The 27,264-nt window shown below is 40.4% G+C and overlaps 1 protein-coding gene across 3 annotated transcripts in view; it reads left to right on the top strand.

Moving 5' to 3' along the window:
- Nucleotides 1-27,264, top strand: part of Abcb5 (ATP binding cassette subfamily B member 5) — a 93,736-nt gene that overhangs the window by 12,769 nt on the left and 53,703 nt on the right. Inside the window, exons 4-12 of one of the 3 annotated variants that reach the window (XM_059279801.1) lie at nt 4,018-4,072; nt 9,924-10,115; nt 10,188-10,359; nt 14,235-14,359; nt 14,437-14,614; nt 16,331-16,444; nt 16,736-16,846; nt 20,315-20,440; nt 22,924-23,127. In XM_059279801.1, the coding sequence (XP_059135784.1) occupies nt 4,018-4,072; nt 9,924-10,115; nt 10,188-10,359; nt 14,235-14,359; nt 14,437-14,614; nt 16,331-16,444; nt 16,736-16,846; nt 20,315-20,440; nt 22,924-23,127 (1,277 nt within the window). Of the gene's footprint in view, nt 1-4,017; nt 4,073-9,923; nt 10,116-10,187; nt 10,360-13,293; nt 14,360-14,436; nt 14,615-16,330; nt 16,445-16,735; nt 16,847-20,314; nt 20,441-22,923; nt 23,128-27,264 lie in introns of those variants that run through there. The other 2 variants (XM_059279800.1, XM_059279799.1) reach the window with 2 other exon arrangements.

Genomic DNA, 27,264 nt, shown 5'->3' with positions numbered 1-27,264 from the left:
ATAATTCTTACCTTCTGTGGTGGTTTGAATGAGAATAGCCCCCATAGGCTTATGTATTTGAATCTTTGATTCCCTGTTGGTAGAACTGTTTGAGAAGGATTGAGAGGTGTGGTCTTGTTGGAGGAGGTGTGTCATTGGAGGTGGGCTTTGAGGTTTCAAGAGTCCATGCCATTCCAATTAGCATTCTCTCTGTGTCTCTGTCTCTGTCTCTGTCTCTGTCTCTGTCTCTCTCTGTCTTTCTCTCTCTCTCTCTCTCTCTCTCTCTCTCTCTCTCTCTCTCTCTCTCCCCACTCCTTCCTTCCCACCCTCTCACTCTCTCCTTCTACCCCTACCCTCCGACTGTCTCTCTTTCTGCCTCATGCTTGTGGATCAGATGTGAGGTCTCAGCCACTGCTCCAGCACTATGCTTGCTTGCCTGCTGCCACACTCCCCAACATGATGATCATTGACTCAAATCCTCTGGAACCACGAGCCTCAAACTAAATGCCTTCTTTTATAAGTTGCCTTAGTAATGGCGTCTTGTCACAGCAGTAAGACACTTGTTTTAGGTAGAAACAAGTAGTGCACATGTAATAGATACTGCTGTGGTGCATTTTTTATCAGTGTGGCAAAATACTTGACCGAGGACAAGTGGGACAGCTAAGAGGTCAAGGTGCTTGCTGCTGAATCTGATGACCTACATTTGATCTCCAAGACAAATTGCTAAATGGTCCTATTAATAAAAAACCTGGGGCCAGATATTGGGGTGAAAACTGAGAGATCAGAGAAGCAGAAAGAAGCCAGCCACGTTCTTACCGCTAGGAAATCCTCAGCCAAAGAAAGAGCTACTTCATGCATACTCACATCTGTATCCTTTCTGTGCCTTGCCATCTCATTTCCTCTCTCTGCCCAGCTACATCACTTCCTGTCTATCTGTCCAGACCTCCAGACCTCTTGGTTAACTAGTGCTGGGAATAAAGGCATGTACCACCATGCCTGGCTCTGTTCCCAGTGTGGTCTTGAACTCACAGAAATCCAGATGAATCTCTGCCTCCTGGTTGCTAGGATTAAGGGCATGTGCTACCACTGCCTTACTTCTATGTTTAATATAGTGGCTGGCTTTTTCCTTTGATCTCCAAGTAAGCTTTATTTATTAGAGCACAAATAAAATATCACCACACATAGCAGAAGGAAAGAATTAACTCCTGCAATTTGTATTCTGACCTACACACACTAAACAAACAAACGAACGAACGAACAGCATAAACAAGTTAAAAGGGAGAAAGCTTTATTTTGACTATTGGTTTGGAAGTTTTGGGCCATGGTGGGGTGATTTCCTGCTGTAGGCCTGTGATAAAGCAGAACATCATAGGGAATGGGTGTGGTGGTGTGCACAGCAAAGCATAAGTGCTTACCTCATGGTTAAGAAGCACAGAGACCCCAGAGCAAGCCTGAGCTGGTGGCCACCTCTTCCTTCTGCTTCTCTTCCACCCTGTCCCCTATTGGATGTCACTGCCTGCCTGCACTCAAGGCTAGGCTTCCTGCAGTTGTTGTCCGATATGACAATCGTCCCAGAAAATGCCCTTGCAGACCCACACAGTGCGCTTTACTAGTTTTCCCAGCATTTCTCAACCTAATCAAGGTGACAATCATGATTAACCATCACTGTGGTAAACATAAGAACAGTTTGTATTTAGGTAAGTTTTTTGGGTATTATTGTTAGATTAACACATTACTAAAGAGGTGTTTAGGGGCTGGAAAGGTAGTTCAGTGGTTAAGAGCACTTGTTGCTTTTGCAGAGAATGTGGGTTCAGTTCCCAGCACCCACAGTTCCAGGGGATCTGATGCCCTCTTCTCATTTCCATGGGTATCTGACGTACATACATGCAGGCAATACACTTATACACATAAAATAAAAATAATCTTTGAAGAGAAGTGTAGCTAGAGTTTTCCTGCCTGGCCCACGGTCAGGGCAAATCTCTCTCACCCGCCAGTCCCACAGCCACTCAGACCGGATCAAGTAAACACAGAGACTTATATTAGTTACAAACTGTATGGCCGTGGCAGGCTTCTTGCTAACTGTTCTTATATCTTAAATTAATCCATTTCTATTAATCTATACCTTGCCACATGGCTCGTGGCTTACCGGGATCTTCCCATGCGGCTTGTCATGATGGCGGCTGGCAGTGTCTCCCCCACCTAGCTTCCTGTTCTCACAATTCTCCTCTCTGTTCGTCCCGCCTATACTTCCTGCCTGGCCACTGGCCAATCAGTGATTTATTTATTGACCAATCAGCAACACATTTGACATACAGACCATCCTACAGCAGAGAAGTAGTAAAATAAGGTGCATTCTTTCAACATTTTAACAATAGCTTTGCTAATTATTAATGTTAATTTTCTAGAGGATAATAAAGGAGGATTATTTATTTGCCACAAATAAAATAAAAATAGTAATTAGCATTGATTAGCCATTCCCTTTTTTGCAAACACTGAACTTTTGCTTAAACTACTTCTACTAATATAACCTCAGAAATTGAGATTACACTATTTCTATGTCAATGTGATACCATTTTAGAAGCAGTATTGATTATCCTTAGTAGCTGAGTTAAATCTCATTTAACATTTCTATTAGGATTTATTATCTTCACTCTTTCTACATCAATTATAATTTTTTGAAATGGTATAGTTAAAATTATGTATCATGATTCCAAAAATGGAATGGAGGTAATGATTGTTCATATATAAATAAATTCACAGACATTAGTATATGGGATATAACAAATGAAGAGCAGTGAAGTCTGAAGTTCTTTCCAAGTATTTATTACAGGGGTTTATGAAAGAAATTGGATATTGCTAATGACAGATGATATTTTTCCAGAAAATACACAAAAAAAATTGCATCAAAGACTTCTAACTAAAACATTGTTTTAAATGTTTTTTTTGGGGGGTTGGGTTTTTTATGTGTGTGTGTGTCAGTATTTTTTTTTTTTTGAAGACAGAGTTTCTATATGTAGCCCTGGCTGTCCTAGAACTCATTCTATAGACCAGACTGGCTTCAAACTCACAGAGATCCACCTGCCTCCACCTCTTGAGTGCCTGGATTAAAGGTATGTGCCACCACTGCCAGACTGTTTGAAAGTTTTATTATGTGGTTCTCTTAGTTATAACCCAATATATTTCAATGAGATTTGTGTCCATTTTTTGCTGTGACAGCTTTTAGAACTTCCTCACATGTACTTGCATTTCTTGGACTTTCTAAATCTCTCTCTGGGACATGTTGAATTTAATTCTAAAAAGCATAACTGTTGCTTGAATTTTCCTGCCTGGCCCACAGTCAGGGCAAATCTCTCTCACCTGCCAGTCCCACAGCCGCTCAAACCCGACCAAGTAAACACAGAGACTTATATTGGTTACAAACTGTATGGCCATGGCAGGCTTCTTGCTAACTGTTCTTACAGCTTAAATTAATCTATTTCTATAAATCTATACCTTGCCATGTGGCTCGTGGCTTACCGGCATCTTCTCATGCTGTTTGTCATCATGGCGGCTGGCAGTGTCTCTCTGACTCAGCCTTCCACTTCCCAGCTTTATTCTCCTCCTTGTCCCGCCTGCACTTCCTGCCTAGCCAATGACCAATCAGTGTTTTATTTATTGACTAATCAGCAACACATTTGCCGTACAGAACATCCCACAGCACATAACCTTGGACAGAAAGTGGGACGGTGCTGCTGTAACTCTCCTGGCTGGCTGTCAGCTAATTATTAAAGGTGTCCTAGAGAACTCTTTTTTGTGAGCTACAAGGTCCATGTTACCTTTTATTCTTACTTTGGGAAAATATGTCTTGAGAAAAGAGAAAGTTTTTCTTTAAAACCATAGGCATCAAAGGATCATGAACCCAGAGACATTGATTCCATTTTCTATAAATCAAACAAGCAAGCAAAAATCATGTATTTGGTTTGGAGGGATACTTATGAAACACTATGGCTAACTATTAATTAATTTTCTTCATCATTAAGAAAGATAACTTTTTTACAGCAAACTATCAGAACTGTTCTCAGTCTCGAGAGAAGTTGAATGAAGATATCATTACGTAAGTCCAAATGAAGAATTAAGTTCCTACTCTTGCATGCTGCTTTATCCAATACCTACAAGAAAAAAACCAGAAACCTTAATCATTCATATTATATACAAGTGATTAAAGTAAATGTGCTTTTTCTTTCATTCCATATACAGTATAATTAGTACATAATTTTCCATCTATTTAAAGAGTGAGTCTGGGGAGAAGGCTCCTTCAGTAAGGGGCTTGCTGTGCAAGTGTGAGGAACTGAATTCAAATCCCCACCACCCTCACTAAAGCCAGGCACTAGGGAGAGGGAGACAGACAGATCCCTGGAGCTCACTAGCAAGACACTCTTGTCAAGTCAGTTCAGCAAAAGACTCTGTCTCAAAAGACAAGATGGAGCACATGGAAGACAGCATGCTGGCCTCTGTGTGTGTGTGAACATACACATAAGTACTTTACCCATACAAAAGAATGAAAAAATAAAAAGTACATAGTCATATTCTCTGAGTTTTATTTGGAAAAATTGTTATCAACAGAAAAGCTGTGAGGATCTGTATTTTTATGCCAGTTTTGTCCCTAGAACTGCAGTACATCTCTTAGAGGGCAAAGGATTTGTTTTTCCTCTTGTAAACACTATTTTCTTTTCAACTATTATAGAAAAATTTGATTTAAGTAGATTTTCAAATTTGAAAAGATGAGCTAACAATAGAATTTACTGGGAGAGGTTAGCATCTGTAAGGCCTTGGGTTTGACACTCAGCATCACAAAAGAAAAAAATGGGAAGGCATTAAAAAGAAGTACAGGAGGAAGATGAATTAAATGAATACAGTGAAGCAAGTAATTCTTAAAATAAAATTAAAAAGTAGCAAAGTTTAATTGAGACTTAGTTATATCCAGATTAACAATCACAAAGTCTGAATAACAAAAAATCATAAAAGCATTCTGTTTTATAAATTATGAGGTAAATAGTAGGATTGACTTTATTAACCACCACATGCTGAGTTAAAACGTTTCTTCTTTACTGGGTTTCTTGACTAGATTTCTATACTTTTTTTTTTTTAATTTTTATTTTGCAATACAATTAAGTTCTACATACAGGCACAGATTCCCTTGTTCTCCCCCCTCCCGCCTCCCTCACCTTCCCCCCAGCCCGACCCCCATTCCAATCTCCTCCAGGGCAAAGCCTTCCCCACAGACTGAGATCAACCTGGTGGACTCAGTCCAGGTAGGTCCAGTCCCCTCCTCCCAGGCCGAGCCAAGGGACCCTGCATAGGCCCCAGGTTTCAAACAGCCGACTCATGCAATGAGCACAGGACCCGGTGCCACTGCCTGGATGCCTCCCAAACAGATCAGGTCAATCAACTATCTCACCCACTCAGAGGGCCTGATCCAGTTGGTGACCCCTCAGCCATTGGTTCATATTTCATGTGTTTCCGTTCGTTTGGCTATTTGTCTCTGTGCTTTATCCGACCTTGGTCTCAACAATTCTCTCTCATATAAACCCTCCTTATTCTCGCTATTTGGACTCCCAGAGATCCACCTGGGGCCTAGTCACGGATCTCTGCATCCAGATCCCTCAGTAGTTGGATTTCTATACTTTTTCACTGAAATTTTCAAAGTCTTCAAACAGACCAGAGTGACACCTAGTATTTTCTCTGGGCCTTGACTGTTCATTTACTTGCTGTTTAAAATGGTCTGTACGGGTAGGGCTTGGAACTCTCCACGTAGCTGAGGGCAGCTTTGAATTCGTGATCATCCTTCTTTAACCTCCTTCCAAGGGTAAAGTTCCAAGAATGTGCCACCATGCACTATTGACATGTTAGGCACAGCCACACATGTCTACATAAACACAAACTATTGAAGGTAGATAAATTCTAAACTCACTTCCTCAGTCTCCATCACTTTTATGGACTCAGTGGGTACATCTGTCTGTGGGTGTACCTGTTGACTGATGCTTTGTGAGGTACACATGTTTTAAACTGCAACATTGTCTTATGACTGAGCTGAAAGAGCCCTTTATAAATTCTGAGTACACATTCTTTCTCAGATTTGATAGGCAATTGTTTTCTCCCATCGTGTTTTCATTTTCTTAAAGACTTCTTTTGGAGCACACAGGTTTTACATTTTGATGAATTTCAATTTATCGACTTTTTTATGGATTGTGCTTTTGAATTTAAGAATTCTTTGAGAAACACAGAGTTATTGTTTTTCTTCTAGAAGTTTTCATGGTTTAGTACTTATCTGTAGACCTGTGGTCCATTTTGAGTTAATTTGTGACTAAGGAAGGGTCTCATCTCATCTTTCTCACATGTCCCAACACATTTTTAAACACAAGGCTATACTTTCTCAACCACACAACTTGGTACAAGCCAACTATCTAGAACTGTAAGGATTAGTTTTTAGCCTCTGAAATTTTGTAATTATCAACACATTTGTCTTTACACTAGCACCATACTGTTTTCTTCTTTACTATAGTATCTATTTAGTTAATAAATAAGTAAAATCAGAAAATAAGTTCCAGCACAATTTCCTTTTTTAAATTATCCTGGCTATTCTGAGTCCTATACACTCCTACATACATTTTAGGATGTCTTTGTCAATTTTTTAAAAGGAAGCTATTAGTATTTTGTTTGTTTTTTGACACAAGGTCTGTTTGACTATGTATCCCTGGCCAGCAGAGAGGTTTCTGTGTACAATAGGCTAGCCTGAAGTCTACCTGCCTGTGCCTCCTGATGGGATTAAAGGCGTGTAACACCATTCCGCTGGATGCCACTTCAGCTTGACTCTTGGGATTGGTCATAAATAACAAAGACATAACAAAAGCACAAAAATGAGACCACCAGGGTTTTGTTCAGAGAGCTGAACTAAGGTGACAGAGTAGCCTTTTTAAACCTCAGCTGGGAATGTTGTATCAGAAAAACAGCTATTTCACTTTGGAGATGGAAACAAAGTTTAGCAGTAGACAAATCTGTGTTAAGTCCTCAGTGAACACCAGTCTTATTTTGTTCCGTAGTTTTACTGAGTGCTTAACTCCCTTGACTTCCAACCGCTTTACTTTATTTGCAGGCTCTTTCTCTTCAGGCCAAACACCACCTGTCTACAGAATTCCTGAGCGCAGTCCTTGTCCCTCTTCTTGACCTACGTTTTTATATTTTGTCTCCCAGAATGGTTTTTGCTGTTTGTTGGAATTCTGCCTGGAAGCTCTGGCTTTTAACATTCCATCTCCATCCTGGTGCCTTCTCCAGTCCTTCAGTCTCCAAACTCCCATTCCAGGACCTTTAATATGTCCAAACCAGAGCTCTTGATAGTGTCTGAAAATCTGTCCTATTCCCAGTACCCCATGTCTGTGAATGGCACTCTACTGACCACACTAATCAACAAAAGCCAGGAAGTCATCCCCTGATTTCATTCCTTGTATCCTGTTCTATTGACCACCTTGTTTGAAAGGGTATATTAAACAAAGAATTGTTTTATTGTTATAAACACAAAATACAAAGCACTGAGAAATCAAAACACCTATGCCATAGTAAAGAGGTCACCAGGGTCTGTCTGCTGCTTCAAGGAGAGTGCTACAGATGGAGACTCCCATGTAAAGGGGGCATTGCTATAGATACAGGAAGCCCCATTGGGGGAGCTTTTCAGATTCTCCCTCCCTGTTAGGAATTATGAGGGGTACTGAGTTCAAAGATGGGTGTGTAGGCTAGCAATCAAAAAGCAGGACATATTTCTCAAGGTATACGGAATTTAAAGTTATTAGAAACAGTAGAGAGGGAGTTTGTTTTTCCTCACAGTCTTCTGGTTGTGTTTATGGCAAAGAAGGCTGTCTGTCTGTCTGAAGGTTCATTAGTCTGATCATTTTTATTTCCAAAATATAGACTCTATGCACTTTCTAAAAGTTCTTTTTACATTTATTGATTGATTGATTTTGTGTGTGTGACTGTGTGTGTGTGTGTGTGTGTACACATGTCACTATGAACTTGTATAGATCAAAGGACATCTTGTGAGAATTAATTCTCTCCTTATATAATATAAGTTCTAAGGATCAAACTCAGATCATCAGGCTTAGTAGCAAGAACCTTAGCATTTCTCTACATTTTTGTACCTTGGATGCTAGAGTTCTCATCTAAGCCCTTATCCTTTCCCATGACTCATTGCAATAACTTCCTGCTTCCATTGTTATCACCTTTACCCATTCTCCACAAAGATGCCAGAGTGGTCTTTTACAAAGTTCAGCATGTAGGACCACCCTATGCCCGGCTGTTCTGGTGACCTTTCACTTCCCTTGCAACAAAACGGAAAGAGTACATGATCTCTAAAGGTCTGTGTTGTGCCATGTTCTCCTGCATTTTCACCTAGCTAAACAAGTTCTTGGACCATACCACACATTTTTTTCTGCTTTGTCCATCCCAAGAGAGACCTCTTCTTTCTCCATATATATACTCACTTTCCATGCCATGTGTGTGGAGGTAAGAAGTCAGTTCCTGGGAATCTGTTCTCTCCTTCTACTACATTTTGGTCCTAGGGATCAAACTCAGGTTGTCAGCTGGGAAACAAGTGCCTTTACCTACTGAATCATCTTGCCAGCTCCTCTCCCTGATTTTTAATGATTAACTCTCTTTTACATTTTGATCCCAGCTCTAATATTAATTCCTCAAAGAAACTTTTCTTAAGCATTCTATTATTTGTACTAGCTCTTCCAAACCATGTACACCCAACTATGCTTGTACACCAATTATTCCGTGACCTGTCTCTTGTTTACTCCCTTCAAGTACACCTGAAATTCTTGCTCTTTGTATCCTGTCTATCTTTCTACCAGAATATCAATATCTGTAATGCACATGACTGTAGCTCTAGAACCTCACATAGTACATTCCTGATAGGTAGTTATTAAATAGCCCTGTTTCTTACCTATCCTCCTAGTAAGGTGTTGGGTTAGTTAGGGTTTCTATTACTGTGAAGAGATACCATGACCACTCTAACTTTTATAAAGGAAAAACATTTAATTGGGGCTAGCTTACATTTTCAGAGGTTTAGTCCATTATCATCATGGTGTGACATGGTGGCATGTAGGCAGACATGATGCTGGAGAAGTAGCTGAGAGTCCTACATCTTGATCTGCAGGCAACAGGAAGTGGTCTGAGACACTGGGCATGGCTTAAACATGTATGAGACCTCAAAGCCTGCCTCCACAGTGACACACTTCCTCCAACAAGGCCATACTTACTCCAACAAAGCCACACTTCTTAATAGTGCCCCTCCCTATGAGTTCGGGGGGGGGGCAGTTACATTCAAACCACCACAGGTGTTAAAACTCCTTTCAACTCTTCTGTATTATTATGATCCCTAAAATGGCTACCCACAAAGTATAACCTCTGTACATATTACCTTAATGTAAGTTCCTTATATTGAATTTTAGAATAAGTGATAGATATGTACACACACACACACACACACACACACACACACACACACACACACCTACATATATCCTCTGTCAGTTGTTTGTGAATAGTAACATTTTCTTTTCCCTCCTATTCTACTTGGACCTATTTTTAAATTACCTGAATGTAACTTCTTCACCTGAAAGTATTGTAAGTACTGAAAAAAAACAGAACAAACATGTTTTAAAGTACTAATTTCTACTAATAATGTCAAAAATATGCTCTAGATGTTGTAAAGGGAAACTTAGAAGACTATTCAATATTTGTTCATTCTGTTATTATTGGTGTTTTTAGGTATTTTCTAGGTTCCAGAATAAATTTTACCAAATATTAGATTTCTTTTCTATTTTCAGTAGTTTTTGATGGCTTTTGTTTTATTTGTCTTATCACTGGAGAAAGCTATGCTTCTGCCTAATGTTCCAATCATCCTCCCTCAGGTTGACTCTGTATTATGTTGGAATAGGAGCAGCTGCCCTCATTTTTGGCTACATACAGATTTCCTTCTGGGTCATAACCGCAGCCCGGCAAACCACGAGAATTCGAAAACAGTTTTTTCATTCAATTTTGGCACAAGACATCAGCTGGTTTGATGGCAGTGACGTCTGTGAACTTAACACGCGCATGGCTGGGTAAGGGAAGAAGTAGGTAGTGTGTGGACTTGGTGTGTGTGTAACTGAACCACAAGAACTTCTTTGTTGCAGGGACATCAACAAAATCTGCGATGGTATTGGAGATAAGATCGCTCTGCTGTTTCAGAACATGTCTGGGTTTTCTATTGGCCTGGTGATGAGCTTGATGAAGAGCTGGAAACTCTCCCTGGTGGTTCTATCCACATCTCCTGCCATAATGGTTTCATCAGCAGTGTGTTCTAGGGTAAGCAAGCCAGGCCGGGTCCTGGCAGCAGCAGAATGAGCACAACATCTAACCAAACTTGCAAAAGAGAAAGGGGTGTTTCTATTTATTCTGCATGTCCCAAAGCATAAGAGAGATTATCAACCTCTGGTCTTTTAAACAGTAGTCACCATTATATCTTCAAATTATGTGGCTAAGATGTGATGTCATCAATATCTTACTAACAGGAAAAATAGCCTAGTGCTGCTTCAAAGGGTAGCACAGTAGAGGATGATGACTACACACTGGACATTTAGTTGTTGCTGATAGAACATTGTATATTATAAATCCCCCCCAAGTAAATGCACAGTAGTTCATGGTATTGGGTAGAACTGAATGTAAAAAATTCTCAAGTAATACACTTAAAATGCTATTTGATATCAGTCTCTTTAAGTTTACATTTTACACACCTTTAAATTATTTAGAATATATGTTAACATTTAAGTAAACATACTTCAGCTTTTTACACAAATTTTTATTTTCATTCTCAATTGCTCAATTCTGAGCAATGTTCTAGTGCACATACCAGAAGATAGTAATCTTGTTCACAAGCTAGTGTATGTGTGTGTGTGTGTGTGTGTGTGTGTGTGTGTGTGTGTGTTCTAGCATCCCGTGCATCCCTAACGTTTCTCAAAATCATGTCTCCACAGTTCCCAGTGGCCATGCCCAGTACTTGCATCAGAGGCACTGTTACTTTTAATTTTGTAATACTCATTTTTCAAAAATCAAATCCATAAAATCTCCTTGCTCACTTGCTATCAGTATACAAGTCCAATCAATAAAAATATTCTGTGGTTGACTGATTTCTTAAAACGAAGCTTGGGTATTTATACAACAGATCTTTTTGAAGATTTCTATTAGCACATATTAATTTTACATAACAAGGGGTTTCATGAATCCATGTAAAATGTATTTATCATATTCATCCCCATTGCCCTTTCTTGTCACCCCTCACTCTCACTCATGTCCTCTAATCACCCTTCTCCTGTCATATCTTTTATACATATGACTCAGTGTGTTTCAGTGGGGTTATTGAATCACAGGAATATGAGTAAGGGGTTATTTAGAGGAACATGGACACCGTACCACTGAAGAACATTGGGCCACAGGTCTGTGATATTCTGGTTTCTGGTGTTGACCTTGTAATCCTCATCTTTATCTCAAGCTTGATGAAATAAGGATCACTCAATAGGAAAAATACCCGGAATGTGTTACCAGGAGCAGATCCTTATCCACTCATGAGAAAGGTGGACACAAGTTGTAAAGGAATAGCAGAGGGATCTAAGTTTCACTACTGTATTAACTAAAGAGAAAGCAAATGAGAGACCACAGGGTGAATGATCCCCTTCAGTTCAGTTTAACTTGGCAAGTATTTACTGAATATTCAATATGTACAAGTCTTAGCACAGTGTGGTGTTTGCCCTCCAGTGAGTGATCTAGTGTGAAGATAATTGTCTTTGTTAAGTAAACTCAGAAATGATTAGCTGTTCTGGCTAGTTTTATATCAACTTGGTCTTCAGAGAGGAGGGAGCTTCAATTGAGAAAAATGTTCCATAATGTCCAGCTGTAAGGCATTTTCTTAGTGATACGTGGGGGAGGGCCTAGCCCATTGTGGGTGGTGCCACCCCTGGGCCGGTGGTTCTGGGTTCTATAAGAAAGCAGGCTGAGCAAGCCCTGTGGAACAAGCCAGTAAGTAGCACCTCTCCATGGCCTCTGCATCAGCTCCTGCCTCCAGGTTCCCGCCCTGCTTGAGTTCCTGTCCTCATTGCTTTGGATGATGAACTGTGATATGGAACTGTGAACACAATAAACCCTTTCCTCTCCAAGTTGCTTTTAGCCATGGTGTTTTATCATAGCAATAATAACTCCAACTAAGACATCAGTATTCAATTTATGACTTCCCATGACTTTACCAGCTACTCAAGCTTCCTGTACATTAAATTGACTCCAATTGCATGGAATGTACTTTGGTATTTTGGAAACAGGTAGCTTGCTACATGAGTAGACAATATCAAACTCCCAGCTTTAAGTGGTATTGCTGTTGTTCTTCTCACTGAACTGTTTTACTAATTAAGACTACAAAGAATTGGCAAATGGTTCATAATAGAGGAAGGGATACTCGCTATTTCAGATTTTTTGAGAAATCAGATAATTGCACCTACTGCCGTCAATAGCAATGATCTCCTTTTTCACTTTGTCTCACCTCTTAGTGTTGAGAGATAAAGCATTTACTGAGCATACTCCATCATGTATGAACAGTAATAGTTTTAAGACCATTCCCCATACATATGAGAGACCAAAATCCCCTTCCTGCCATAGTCCTGTAACCTATAGCTCCTGGAATCCTTTCTTTGTGCAAAAGAAAAAAAATCAATTCAAATCAGGTTCACTAATTTTCAGTGCCCATAAAATAAATGTTTCTAATGTCCTTTTCCAAGTCAAATATTCCCCATTGTACCTATAAAACTACCCACAGTTAAAAAGAAGCTTTTAAAAATGCAGAGAGAAAACAGTAGAGCGTCACTGGTAGAAGAAAAAGTCAGATAAGGATTTAGATCCTGTGTGGTGGTATTGTGTTCCCCAAAATATTGTGTATCCTAATAAACTTATCTGGGGTCAGAGAACAGAAAAGCCACAATATTAAACATAGAGGTTAGGCAGTGGTAGCACACGCCTTTAATCCTAGCATTCCAGAGACAAATCTCTCTGGATCTCTGTGAGTTCAAGGCCGCATTGGAAACAGCCAGGCATGGTGACTCACGCCTTTAATCCCAGAAAGCAGCCTTTAATCCCAGGGAGTGGTGGTAGAAAGCAGAAAGGTTTATAAGGCCTTGAGGACCAGAAACTAGAAGCATTAGGCTGGTTAAGCATTTGGCTGGTTAAGCTTTCAGGCTTCTAGCAGCAGTTCAGCTGAGAGCCATTTGGATATGAGGACACAGAGGCTTCCAGTCTGAGGAAACAAGACCAGCTGAGAAGTTGGCCAGGTGAGGTTAGCTGTGGCTTGTTCTGTCTCTCTGACCATCCAGCATTTCACCCCAACAACTGGCCCCGGGTTTGATTTTATTAATAAGACTCTCTAAGATTCATGCTACAATCCTGGGTAATGAAAAGCTACTCAGGATTCAAACTGTGTGTGGGTTAAGTGTCTGTCAATCATCACTGCCTCAGTTCTCCATTGGTAAATGCCCTGGCTTCCTTTCCTGCTGCTGTGAAAAACTACTCTGACAAAGGCAACTTAGGAGAGGAGGTTTGGTCTTGCTCATAGTTCCAGGCTATCATTCATCACAGCAGAAATGTCAAAGCAGCAATCATGAGCAGAGAGAAATGTGTGCATGTTTGTGCTCTGCCTTCTCCCATGACCACCTGCCAAGGGAGTGGGGCCACCTGTAATGGGCAGGTGTCCCTACCTCTATTAATATGATCAAGATACTGCTCAATAAACATGCTCACAGGCCAGGTTGATCTAATTTTAGATATGTCAAGCTGACAATTAAAACTAACTATCAGAGTCAGTTTTATGTTGCTGTGGTATAAACAACAAGAGAGAGAGAAGTTTTATTTTTGGCTCAGAGTTTGTTTTAGCCCACCATGACAGGAAAGGTAGAGGGCTGAGCTGGTGGTGGTTGAAGGGCATGGCTGGGCCTCCTATTTCCAAGGACCAGGAAGTAGAGAAAGACACGAAAGCCAGAAGTGGGCTATACCCATGTGTAGTAGCCTATGCCATCAGCTAGACCCCACTTCTAAAAGTCCCATAGACTCCCCAAAAATAACACCACCAGCTGAGCCTCTGGGGAACACTTCACATTCAAACCATAGCAGGTTCATTCTTTGTTTAACAGTGGTTGTGTTTACTGCAGATGGTCATCTCATTGACCAGTAAGGAGCTGGAGGCCTATTCCAAAGCTGGGGCTGTAGCTGAAGAGGTCTTGTCATCAATCCGAACAGTCACAGCCTTTGGAGCCCAAGAGAAAGAAATTCAAAGGTCTGTCCCTTTAATTGTGAGAAAAAGTGCTTGGTTTTGTTTTCTCCAAAGGCTACTTGGTGTTTTGTCTTTGTAAGGTATACACAGAATCTAAAAGATGCAAAGGATGCTGGCATAAAGAAGGCTATAGCTGCAAAACTGTCTCTTGGAGTGGTCTACTTCTTCATGAATGGAGCCTATGGACTGGCTTTTTGGTATGGAACCTCCTTGATTTTCGGTGGAGAGCCTGGTTACACCATCGGGACTATTCTTGCTGTAAGTCTTGTTTGAAAACAAAGGTAGCAGGCTTAGATCATCTTTCCTTACCTAGAGCTTAATAAGAAAATTTCACTTTGAGGGTGACTCTTCAAATATGTCTTAAATAAACATTTTTACCTTCTCGTGATATATATATATAACATTAAATGTATATGTATGTAATATATATAGTTAAGATTTATTCATCCAACATGTTTTGTGTCCTCATTGTGCCAAGCATTGTGCTTTCAGAAGAATCATAGTCATGACTGAATTCCCCACCAATAAATACAGTGGGGAATTCAATAATAATAATAATTAGTCCAGTGCTGAAAATGGCTAGTCTGTAGTGAGGCATTTCGTCTCAGGCTTCCTGGGATTAGATCACAGTCCACAGAGGCATTGCTAACTGAAAGTCCTACAGTAGTTTGGATCCTACTGTGGTTTGCTCCTCTCTCCTTTCCAGCCTTTAGCCATGTTTAAAACAAACTACATGAAGCTGGAGAGGTAGCTCAGTGGTTAAGGGTGTGTACTGCTTTCGAAGAAGACCCAGGTTCATTTCCAGCACCATGTTGGATGGGGATGGGTCATAACTGCCTCTATGTTCAGTTCCAACTCCAGGGGACCCCCATGCCCTCTGGCCTCTTCTGGCACCTGCACTAGTATACACACACACACACAAAAAAAAAACCCACACAGAAACACATATACATACATTTAAAAAAAGGCTTCCTGCAGCCCTTTCCAACCTTGCAACCCAGGTCCTTTAAACTGCTACAGCTACGTATGAAACTGCAACTCATTCAGTTACCCTCCAGTTTCTACGACAAACACATCAGTTCAGGCTTAAGAAGTCTGTCATGCTGAGCAAAATGACCTGCTCCAATGCTTTTATTTTTGTCTGGTTTCTCATCTTATGTAGATGTCTCTTCTTTCAATTAAATTAATCTTTTATACTTGAGGCTTTTATAGTTAATGCTTTAAGCTCTTCATTCATTTCATGTGAAGAATTTGCAGCTAGTTTTTGCTCCTCTAGTCCCCACATCTGCATGTCAGAGAAAAGTGCACCACCTTGTAGAATTCTTTCCTTATTTGACTTTTTTTTTTTTTTTTTTTTTTTTTTTTTTTTGGTTTTTTCGAGACAGGGTTTCTCTGTGTAGCTTTGCGCCTTTCCTGGATCTTGCTCTGTAGACCAGGCTGGCCTCGAACTCACAGAGATCCGCCTGCCTCTGCCTCCCGAGTGCTAGGATTAAAGGCGTGCGCCACCACCGCCCGGCTATTTGACTTTTTCTACAGAATCATTTGCCTAAATATGGACAGCTGTCCAGTGACAGAAAAAAATTTTAAAGCAGGGAGAGAAACAATACAATGTCTCTGAGCTATAACTTCAGTCACCCTCTTGCTAAAGCTTCCAGCGATGGCCATAGTGGAGGGGAGGGGTGCATAGTGAGAGAGCTGAGCTTGCCTGCAGCTTCCTGTGGGCCAGCACGGTTCAGGCAGCTCAAATGCCACTGCAGCTGTAGAGACAAACTCCTGCAACAATGGAGAGTCGTCCTAAGAAAAAGCCAAGAATGCTGGGGATGGCCTGTGTTTCCTTTATCATGACCTCCACATTTTTACCTGAGCCATCTCATATTTCTCTATGAACCTAGGCCACATATGTCCTAGGCCTAGGCCACACATGTTGTCTTTCTTACTGCAGAAATGTGACTCTTGTTTATTCTGTCTCTGTAGGTTTTCTTTAGTGTGATCCATAGTAGTTATTGCATTGGATCTGCAGCCCCTCACTTGGAAACCTTCACCATAGCCCGGGGAGCTGCCTTTAATATTTTCCAGGTTATTGATAAGGTAGGAGCTCTCATTGCTTTGAAATATAGCTGTCCTTACTGCAAGAAGGAGCCCAAAAGATAGGCATGTTCATTTCACTAAAACCATAGTGATCACTTGGTTATGGGATGAAAGACTGAATTTAACTCTTTCGTGGGGAAAACGTCTTTTATTGAAAACTTCATGTCCAACTCAAGCACTTCTAAAACAAGAACTTAAGAAACTTCAAACCCATCTCTAAACGATTTGGGGATAGAGGCAGTATCAGCTTAGCCCTTTAAAGATGTATAACAATCTCTTTGTTTTTCCAAGAAACCCAATATAGATAACTTTTCAACAACTGGATATAAACCTGAATGTATAAAAGGAAACATAGAATTTAAAAATGTTTCTTTCAGCTATCCATCAAGACCATCTGTCAAGGTAGGTTCAATTCAATTGCACTGTAGTCTTTTCTGACATTATCTTCTGGCCAGAATATTCTATTGTGGGATTTTTTTAAAGATTCCTTTGTTTGTGTATGTGTGTATATGAGTGTTCACCTGTGAGGTGTGCTTATACATGTGTGCATATGTCTGTGGAGGCCCCAGGTCAACATTTGGTGTCCTCCTTGATCATTCTCCACCTTACAGATCGAGGAAGGATCTTTCACTTGACCCCAAAGCTCACCAATTCATCCAGTCTAGTTAGCCAATTTGCTATGGGGATCCCCTGTTGCTGCCTCCCAAACCCCATATTACAGGTGGACCCCCCCACACACACACACACCAGCATTGATATCAGTGCTAGGGAACTGAACTACTGTCCTCACACTTACATGCCATGTGCTTGCCCAGGGAGCCATCTCCCCAGTCTCTCTCTGGGATAATTTTGACCCAGATTTTGGCTACTTGCTTAGAGACTCAATTAGATTGATAGCTAGGCTGACTGATAAGCAGTGGGCTAATATCTCTTAGGACAGTGATTTATATTTTCCAGCCTCTCTCCTGTAGTTGACTGACAGGCATTTTTAACTCCCATTTCCTCCACTCTGCATTTCTGAGGGCACCAAAATGTCTTGGATTAATGAATGCTGCCACCTCGTGGTGGCATCTGGGTATTATCCAGCTACACTCAATCATTTGAATCTGGGAGTTTCTAACCACCAGGTATTATGCACCTGCTAGGCCTTCCCCTCTTCCATCCTTGAGGCTTCTACTGCATCAGCTGTGTCTCTGATACTCTTCCTCTCACTTTACGGGCACACACACACACACACACACACACACACACACACACACACACACACACAGTCTGTCCCACTCTTTTCACTCACCCTTTAACAATTAAAAGGAGACTGAAGTCTAGCTAATGCCCAGCCAACTGCCTTCTTGGAGGGCACTCAATAAACTAATCTTTAAAAAACAAATAGCTCTTGGAAAAACATATCTTATCTATCTTTCCTGTTAACTTTTTCCTTGTGTTTAATTAAGACCTTTACTCCCTTTGCTACCCACTCCCAAAATAGTATTGTTAAGGATTGCAAAAGGTAGCTACTAACAAAATTCATAATTAAGAGAAAAGTGGGGGCTCAATTTTAAGTGAGACAGATGAGATTACTATTGCATCAACCTCTAACGTGCCTTACAGAATGTGGGTTAAAATGACGTGTCCACTCCCACTTCCTTGTTTTCTCTCTGACTACTCTTTTTACTGGAAGTCTCTCATCAAAGTCTTTTGTTTTGTGACCTGGTTGTCACTTACCATTGTTGCCCCAGTTTTTGCCTTTCCTCTTAACACAGCACTTTAGGCTGCATTTTGAATATACATTTAGGTTGGCTTCTGCCGCTAAGCACAAACTGCGCCATTATAATGCTCTAAGCCATGTTCTCTGGGTTCTGAACAATTATTTTACTTGTTTCTTTATTTTGAAGCTGGTTTTCACTATGTAGCCCAGGTTGGTCTCAAACTCGGATAGGTGTGTGCCACCATATTTGGGTAAACAATTGTTTTAATTTGCGTGTGTGCATGGGAGCGGGTAAGCGGACCTGCCACTTTGCATAGGTGGAGTTCAGAGACAGCTCAGCTTTCAGAACTTGGTTCTCCTCTTCCACCTTGTTGAGACAGGTTCCTCTCTTGTTTCTGCTGATTTGATGCATACCCGAGACTAGCTGGTCTGGGATCTTCCTAGGTGAACTCTACTGCACTGAATTTTTTTTACATGGGTTCCAGGAATTGAGTTCAGGTCATTTGGCTTGTGTGGTTAACATTTTTACCTGCTGAGCCATCTCCCCAGCGTTTAAATTAGCTTTTGAACATAACCCTTTCTGTTAAGCTGAACAGTTAATTTTTAAGGCCTACCGACTTTAAGTGAAGGACACATTCTTCCGTGGAATGAAGAGTAACCAACTTGAGGATGAAAGTGTCATGGAAGAAGCACCCTTTATCATTAGTACAGGATGTTCATCTCCTTTTTTTTTTTTAAATGCTTTTCTGATTGGCCCATTGGAGGTTTCACACTGTGCTTATTTAAATATTTGTTTCTTTAAAAATGATAAGATCAAAACGAGAGGCTCATTTTGGAGCTGAAAACACAGTTACAAGCAAAGATCTCTGAGGGTATCCGTAGGTGGCTCTTGTCGTTGGTGAGACTGCTGTCATAAGGCAGATCCCTGGGAACTAAAGCTTGGTAGTGACTCTCAGACATGGAGAAAATTTTGTAAATATTCCCACTGTGCTGTCATGTGTGCTTAGATGCAGGCAGGTGTCTAAAACTGCTAAGATCTCACCTGTGTCCCTGTGAGCTTGCCAACTGCTTTTTTTAGTATACTTTGTAGAAATTTTAGACCTATTCTAAGGGAGAGCTTTCTTGAATAACTCAAAGTTACCTGTTGAGATTTCATTTGTTGCAAATTAAAAGATAAAAATTTAACTTGTTTGTCATAAGATTCATGTAAGACGGGGATGGAGAGATGTCCCAGAGATTAAGAGCACTGGCTGTTCTTCCAGAGGACCGGGGTTCAATCCCCAGCACCCACATGGCAGCTCACAACTGTCTGTAACTCAAGTTCCAGGGTATCTGGCATCCTCACATAGACATACATGCAGACAAAACACTCATGCACATAAAATAAAAATTAATAAATTTTTTAAAAAGATTCATGTAAAATATTTCAGTAAAAATATGTGAAGTTTGCATGCTTGGTAGAGGCTTAGTAGGTAAAGTGCACACTATTCAAACATGAGGAAAAGGGTCCAGATCCCCAGCACTCACTTAAAACCTGGTGGGTATGGCAGCCCACCCAGGTTCAGAGGGAGACTTTGCCTCAATATATAAGGCAGACAACAATTGAGGAAGACTCCTGATATTACCCTCAGGTCTCCATGTGCATGTACACACACATGCATGTGTACCTGCACACATGCAAATGTGTATATCCACATGAGCATGCACCAGACATACATGTTTAGGAAAAATTGTTTATTTGAAAAGAAGAAGGAAATCAAAAAGAATGAGGGAAGAGGGAAAGAGAAGGCACTGGAAAGATGAATGTGATCAATATATATTATAAATATATAATATATGTAAGAAAATGCCTTCATGAAAACCCTTTTTTTTTTACAATTAAAATATGCTAATAAAAAAGCAAAAAAAAATGTGAACAGTTTGCTGTGACTACCTAACTCTTAAATTAGATCTCCTCTTTGTATAGAGAAAAATTTAAATATTGTACTCCCAAACTGTACATTATTAGAGATATAAATGAAATACTACACAAATAAATATAAGATCTGGTTGTTTTCATGTGCCACATAAGAATTTTTCTGTTTGTAATTACAGATTAACTTTCTGACTTTATGTACATTGTTGTCCAGCATACCTAATGGCGTCATTTCCTGTGTATATAACAGATTCTGAAAGGTCTCAATCTCAAGATTAAGTCTGGAGAGACAGTGGCTTTGGTTGGTCCCAGTGGTAGTGGCAAGACCACAACAGTCCAGCTTCTGCAGAGGCTATATGACCCCGAAGAAGGCTGTGTAAGTACAGGCTGCTAGGAAAACCACGCGGGAGAGACTGAGGAGATAGTTTCGGGGCTTGCTATGTGAGAAAGAGATGCTGCATTTACAGCATCCACTTAAAGCCAGGCCAGGCATGGCTTGCACATCTGCAATCCCAGTGCCAGGGAAGTAAAGATGGGGGATCTCTGAGGCTTCACAGACAGACGCACATCTGCAATCCCAGTGCCGGGGAGGTGGAGACAGGAGGATCTCTGAGGCTTGCTGACCTAATTGGATAAATTGGTGAGCTCCAGGTTCCCTGAGAGGCCTTATCTGAAAAACTAAGAAGGAAAGTGATCCAGGAAGACACCCAAACACTGGTCTATGTGCATACATGTGCACATGCACAGACACTGGTCTCTACACACAGTGCACACACACACACACACACATACACACACACACACACACACACGAACGTATACACATGTACACAAAAAGAAAGAAAAGTCATGTACACAGAATGGAATTTGGAAATACTACCTATGACAAGGCAGGCAGCTGTGCCAACTATATTTATAGTGATACTAAGAAGAGCCACGCTATTTCCTTCCTGTGTATCTGTTCACTCAACTTATGTGTTGTCTGATGTGTCTGGGCTCTTGGAATCCCTCAGTGAACAAGGTAGACAAAAGCCTCTGCTTTTTGGAGTTCACATTCTCTTATGTAGACAGATAACAAACAGAGTAAATAGACTACAGACCAGGTTCAAGGTAAACGAGTGTAGTTTGTAGTGCCCAGTTGTCTTAGTTAGGGTTTCTATTGCTGTGAAGAGATGCCGTGACCATGACAACTCTTATAAAAGAAAACATTTAATTGGGTCTGGTTTACAGCTTAGAGGTTTAGTCCATTATCATCATGGCATGAAGCATGGCAGGCAGACATGGTGCTAGAGAAGGAGCTGAGAGTTCTACATCTGGGTCTGCAGGCAGCAGGAAGAGAATGAGCCACACTAGGCTTGGCTTGAGCTTCTAAGACCTTAAAGCCCACACCCAGTTACATAATTCCTTCAATAATGCCATACCTACTCCAACAAGACCACATCTCCCAATAATGCCAGTCCCCATGAGTTGATGGGGCCATTTTTATTCAAACTACCACATCAGTCTTCTGAAGAATTTCAAAATTTAGCTGGGCATGGTGATGCATACCTAAAATGTCAGCACTCAGGAGGTTGAGGCAGAGATCTCATAAGTTTAGAGCCAGGCTGGGCTACATAGTGAAACTATGTTAAAAAGTAAGAAAGAAAGAAAGAAAGAAAGAAAGAAAGAAAGAAAGAAAGAAAGAAAGAAAGAAAGAAAGAAAGAAAGGCAAGAAGGAAGGAAGGAAGGAAGGAAGGAAGGAAGGAAGGAAGGAAGGAAGGAAGGAAGGAAGGAAGGAAAAAGCAAGGGCTGAAGTTGTGCTTGAGTGGTGAGTGCATGCCTGGAATACAAGGCCTTGGGTTCGAGCCCCAGTACCACAAACAACAATATCAAAAAAAGAAAAATAGAATTTCAAAATGTGTTAGAAGAATCATATCTGTAGAAAGCATGCTCCTTCTTTTAGAATGTATTTGTTACATTCCATGAGAGTGCCTGAGGTGGGCAGAAGATGCAGATCATGTGCAGATCAGAAGATAACTGTCAAGCTGCGTCTCTTCTTCCGCCTTCATGTGGGTTCCAAGGGTCGAATTCCAGTGGGCAGGCGTGGACAGCAAGTGCCTTTGCATGCAAGCCATCTCTCTGGCCCATTCTTTCTCATTTTCCAAAATCTATAATGTTGAAATCAGCTCTTACCTGAGGCTGATATTCCTGAGAACACGATTCTTAGTGCTTCTACTTAACTATTGTCTTTAAAAGAAAATCTTGTAGGAGCTGGTCTCTTTTAAATTGCATGTCTCAGTCCATGTTTAAAATATTATAGACATTGAGTCCATGCTAATATTAACTAAATAAATCACTGGATAAGTGCAAAGCAGTGTCCATTCTCACATAAATGCCAGGGCTGTGAGGAGTGGAGTCTCTGATGGCTACATCCAGTCCTGTCCCTGGAGTATGCTACAGTAACAGTGCTACCTACAAAGACAGTTTATTTACTAATTAATTAAAACAATGAGTAGAAGGAACAGCTAGAACTTTACAGGCGCCATCAGTCTTAAAACAACAAAGTTGATGGTGTCTGTCTCCACAATAACATTTGTAGCGCCTACAGTGTTCGTGTGCGGCTATCTTATTGACAACCTTATTAATACTTAATGTGTGGTTTCATAGGATTTTAAGTTGATCGTTTCTTGAAGATTTGTTGATTCCAATCTACCAGGAAAACAAAATCTACTGGTGTTACTTATACCATAAATATTTTACCGAAATATAGCCAGTCTTTGCCGAGATACTGCTTCTCGGTTTATTCTTCGGATTAATAAGATAGTCAAAAGCCAAGACCTCGGACAGCATCATACCCTGCTTTGTTCTTTGGTTTGTCAGATCACAGTCGATGAGAATGACATCCGAGCCCAAAACGTGAGGCATTACCGAGAGCACATCGGAGTGGTCAGCCAAGAGCCTGTTTTGTTTGGGACCACCATCGGCAATAATATTAAGTTGGGGCGTGAAGGAGTTAGTGAAGAGGAGATGGAGCAGGCAGCGAGGGAAGCGAATGCCTACGACTTCATAGTGGCGTTTCCTAAGGTGAGCATGGTGCTGCCCAGGTTCTGAGCACATCCGCTTTCCGCACAGCCCAGGGGAGGCTAACTCACACTGCACAGTGGGAGTTAATGTGGGAAGTATTTCAGGTGCAACATCTGCGGAGAAGGGAATATGCTAAAATCCAAAACAGAAAGACGCCAGTGAAAGGCCAATTACAAAAACTCCTTGTTGTGTTTAATTTTTATTGTGTTTCACTGTATATTGAAGAGAGAAAATGATGTCTATGTTAAAGCAGGACAAAGAAATTTGAGAAAATCCTGAGCACAAGCTGAGAAACGCTTTCTGCAAAAATGTTGGTTTGTAGCGCCACCTTGTGGCTAGTAGTGTGAATGAAGCGCTCACGTACACAGGACTGGTGAGCGAGGACAATGGGACAGACAGGGCTACTCCTATATATAGCAGAAGAAATGAATACTGAGTAAGAAATGGGAAACTGTAAAAAGATGTGATAAATTTGAAATTCTTGGCAACAAGACATGTACCAGTGAGTACTGTGTGATAGTTACTAAACCGTTTATCTGCATTTCCTGAAGTTTAAGTTCATTAGAACCACCTAAAAACTGTGGTGTGCACCCAGTAAGATATATTAAAAAAGAAAAAAGCTGACACTTGAAACTAAATTACATCTAAAATCCGTCATTCCAATGAGTCACAATATCAAAAAACATTCGTTTTTTAAGGACATACTTACAAACCACACTGTGCATTGTAACAAAATAACTTTTAAAAATAATGTTTATTATGCCATGATTTAACATAGTGATTAGCATGGCATGTAAGCCAGCGATATCACTAAAGGCTTCAAGGTTCCTTTCCTGTAGTTGAGAAATGGTACATTTCCTTTCGTTGGCCTTTTACTCCTTACAGTGAATTTCCTCACAACACACAGGGCTCTCTTGCCTCCCACTTAGAATTTGGGAGCATTTCCATGTACTCTTTAACCCAGTTCTGCAAGTTAGTAAAAGAACATTTATAGACAAAGGTGCCCCTTGCAGTAAAACTAATAGTAAATCACAATGCTGTAATCCAAAGAAGAAACTACAAGTTAGCATGATAGATGCCGAAGTTCGAGAGAGAGAGAGAGAGAGAGAGAGAGAGAGAGAGAGAGAGAGAGAGAGAGAGAGGCAGAGGTAGGTGAATCTCTGTGAGTTCGAGGCCAGCCTGGTCTACAGAGTGAGTTCCAGGACAGCCAGAGATGTTATACAGAGAAACCCTGCCTCAAAATAAGAGAGAGAGAGAGAGAGAGGGAGAGAGGGAAAGAATGAGAAATGTAGGAGGGAGCTCAAAAGGGGGAGCTGGAGAAGGAGAAAGGGGGAGAATGAGAGGAGAGAAATGAAGGAATGGTCAATGAAAGGCCATTCTTGACCACTGAGCCTACAGTCACTGTAAAGTTGTCCACAAGGGGATACTATGAACCCTACTGTGCCTGTGGTTTTAACAACTTGGAAGAGGGTCAACTCCTTCAAAGACACAAACTGCCAAAAAAGTTCAAGAAAAAGCAACAACTAATGAGCTCAAACTTCCTTTAAAAATCAACTGAATCTTTAAAAGGTAGCAAAAGTTATGAAAAAATGTTAAGCATTCACAATGTCATCAAAATAAAAATTTCTTAAAAATACATTTAAGGGATAGAGAGATGGCTCAGTGATTAAGAGCACTGGCTGTTCTTCCAGAGGTCCTGAGTTCAATTCCCAGCAACCATGTGGTGACTTACAACTATCTATAGTGAATCTGATGCCTTCTTCTGGCATAAAGTTGTATATGCAGATAGAGCACTCATAGTCATAAAATAAATAAATAAATCTTTTTAAAAATACATTTAATAAAAGATTGACCAAAATAATGAAAGAAGACCTAAATAAATTGTACCTTATTTACTATGAGTCAATGTTTTTAAGGTTATATTCTTCTCAAGTTGACCTATAAATCTGATTCTTCACCAATCAGAGAATTCCATGAGTCTTTTGTATATGTGTTGAAAATGATGTATGGACTCTAAAATATTTTTTATTTATAAAATTAAAATGAGAATAGACAAAGCAGCTTTAAAAACAGATCAATGAAGCTGGCACACACTCACAACATCTAGTTCAAGACAGCAACAATACAGCAGTAGAGGAGTGAAATCGGATGTGTAGAGCATCAGGGCAAAGACTCCAGAAATGGGCCACATGTCAATTTTTAACAAGTGTAATAGAATTAAGCAGATGAAAAAACATTTTGCTAATGGGCCTAGAACAAGACATCCAATGAACTGTGGTTTTTGCATTATACCACAGACAAAAATTATTTTGTCTTAGAGCAAAATATTAGCTTGAATTTCAAAAATAAAAATTTAGAAAAACACTTGGTAGGCTGAGGCAGGAGGATCACTATTTGGAGACTAGCCCACACTACCTAAAAAGTACAAGACCGATCTGAGCTATACAGTAAGACAGTCTCAAAAGAATAATTAATTCGGTAATATCTTAGGAGAAAGAAGAAAATCATAATATTAAGATAAGCAAAGAGTTCTTAGGATGCTATGTACTAATTTTTAAAGTGGTAAAATGGGGGATAGAGAGATAGTTCAGCAGTGAATGACACTTGCTGCTCTTCCAGAAGACCCACGTTTGGCTCCCAGCACACATATTAGACAGTTCACAACCACCTGTAGTTCTAGTACCAGGGGACCAGACAACCTCTTCTGGCCTCTCTAGGCACCTATACACACACACACACACACACACACACACACACACACACACACACAGTGAACACACACAGATAAAGATTTAAAAAGTAAATCTTAAAAAAGAAATAGTAAACTGGCCAAGTGAGTGAGATCAAGAGGCAGTGGCAGGAGAAGGTCAAGATTGAGAAGCCTGAGCTGGATGATAAGACAATGTCTCAAAAGAGGAGTGAGGATATGATCAAGATACATTGTACATATGTATGAAATTTTCTTTAAAATACTATAAAAAGAACTGAAACTAAAGGCTGAGCATGTAACTCAGTGTGGAGTATTTGCCTACCATACACAAGGCCCTGGGCTCATCCCCCCAGGAGGAAGAAAGAAACAAAAAAAGAAGGATGTAAAAATTAAATTAAAACCCTCTTTTAAAAACCACCGTTTAGAAAATGAAAAGGCAAGACACAAGGTGCAAGAACATGTTCTGAATACCTCTACCTGACCAGGTGCAGGGCACAGGGGCTTGAAGTTGGGAACTGAACCCAGAGGGAGTCCAGGAGGAGTGGAGAGCTGGATGGAGTGAGGTCCCAGAGGGTAGACATAATCTAAATACATTGTATATATGTATGAAATTACTAAAAGAAAAAATGTAAAAAAAAAACAAAACAAAAACAAAACCCACAACACCACCACACTAGTTTTCCTAGCATGCAAGAAGCGCTGGGTTCAATCCCCAACACCGTATAAATCCAGACATTATGGCCAATGCTTGTAATCCTAGCACTTGGGATGTGAAGGCAGGAAGAGAGACACAAAAACAGTGCAAGGTCATCCTGGGCTACATGGCAAATGTGAGGTCATCCCGGGCTGCACTAGATACTGTCAAAAATACATAAAGAAATTTGTACTGTCAAAATCAAATCAATTTTGAAGCAAGGTCTAGTTTGGACTGAAAGGGATCTTGAGATTTTTGTAGGTTATAGTGCTCTGTGCCATAACTGGGTGATGGTGACATACTGTGGTAACTTGTTTGCCAAAACAACAGGACTGCATCTATGAAAACCGTGCATAATTCGTCTATCATAAGACTTTTTTTTTTTTAGAAATCTTTCATCCGTTTCAGATTTTTTTTATGTATATGAGTGTTTGCCTGTGTATTTGTCTGCATTACCTGTGTGCTGTGCCCATGGAGGGCAGGAGAGGGCATCAGATCCTTGAGAACTAGAATTACAGGTGACTGTAAGCACCATGGGAACCAAACGTGTGTCCTCTACAAAAGCAGCTAGTATTCTTAACCACTGAGCCATATTCCAGCCCCAAGACTGACATTTTTTTTTTTAGAAAAAAAAGTTTCTAGAAATTAAATGTTTAGGAAGAATATTTAAATTTCCATCCTTGTTGAAATGTGTGCCATAACCCAACAGAATATGACTAATACAGGTCACAAA

Source organism: Peromyscus eremicus, chromosome 14 (assembly GCF_949786415.1).
Source record: "Peromyscus eremicus chromosome 14, PerEre_H2_v1, whole genome shotgun sequence".
Classification (NCBI taxonomy): Eukaryota; Metazoa; Chordata; class Mammalia; order Rodentia; family Cricetidae; genus Peromyscus; species Peromyscus eremicus.
The sequence above is the reverse complement of the archived record's forward strand: the minus strand, read 5'-3'. Positions and strand labels throughout refer to the sequence as shown.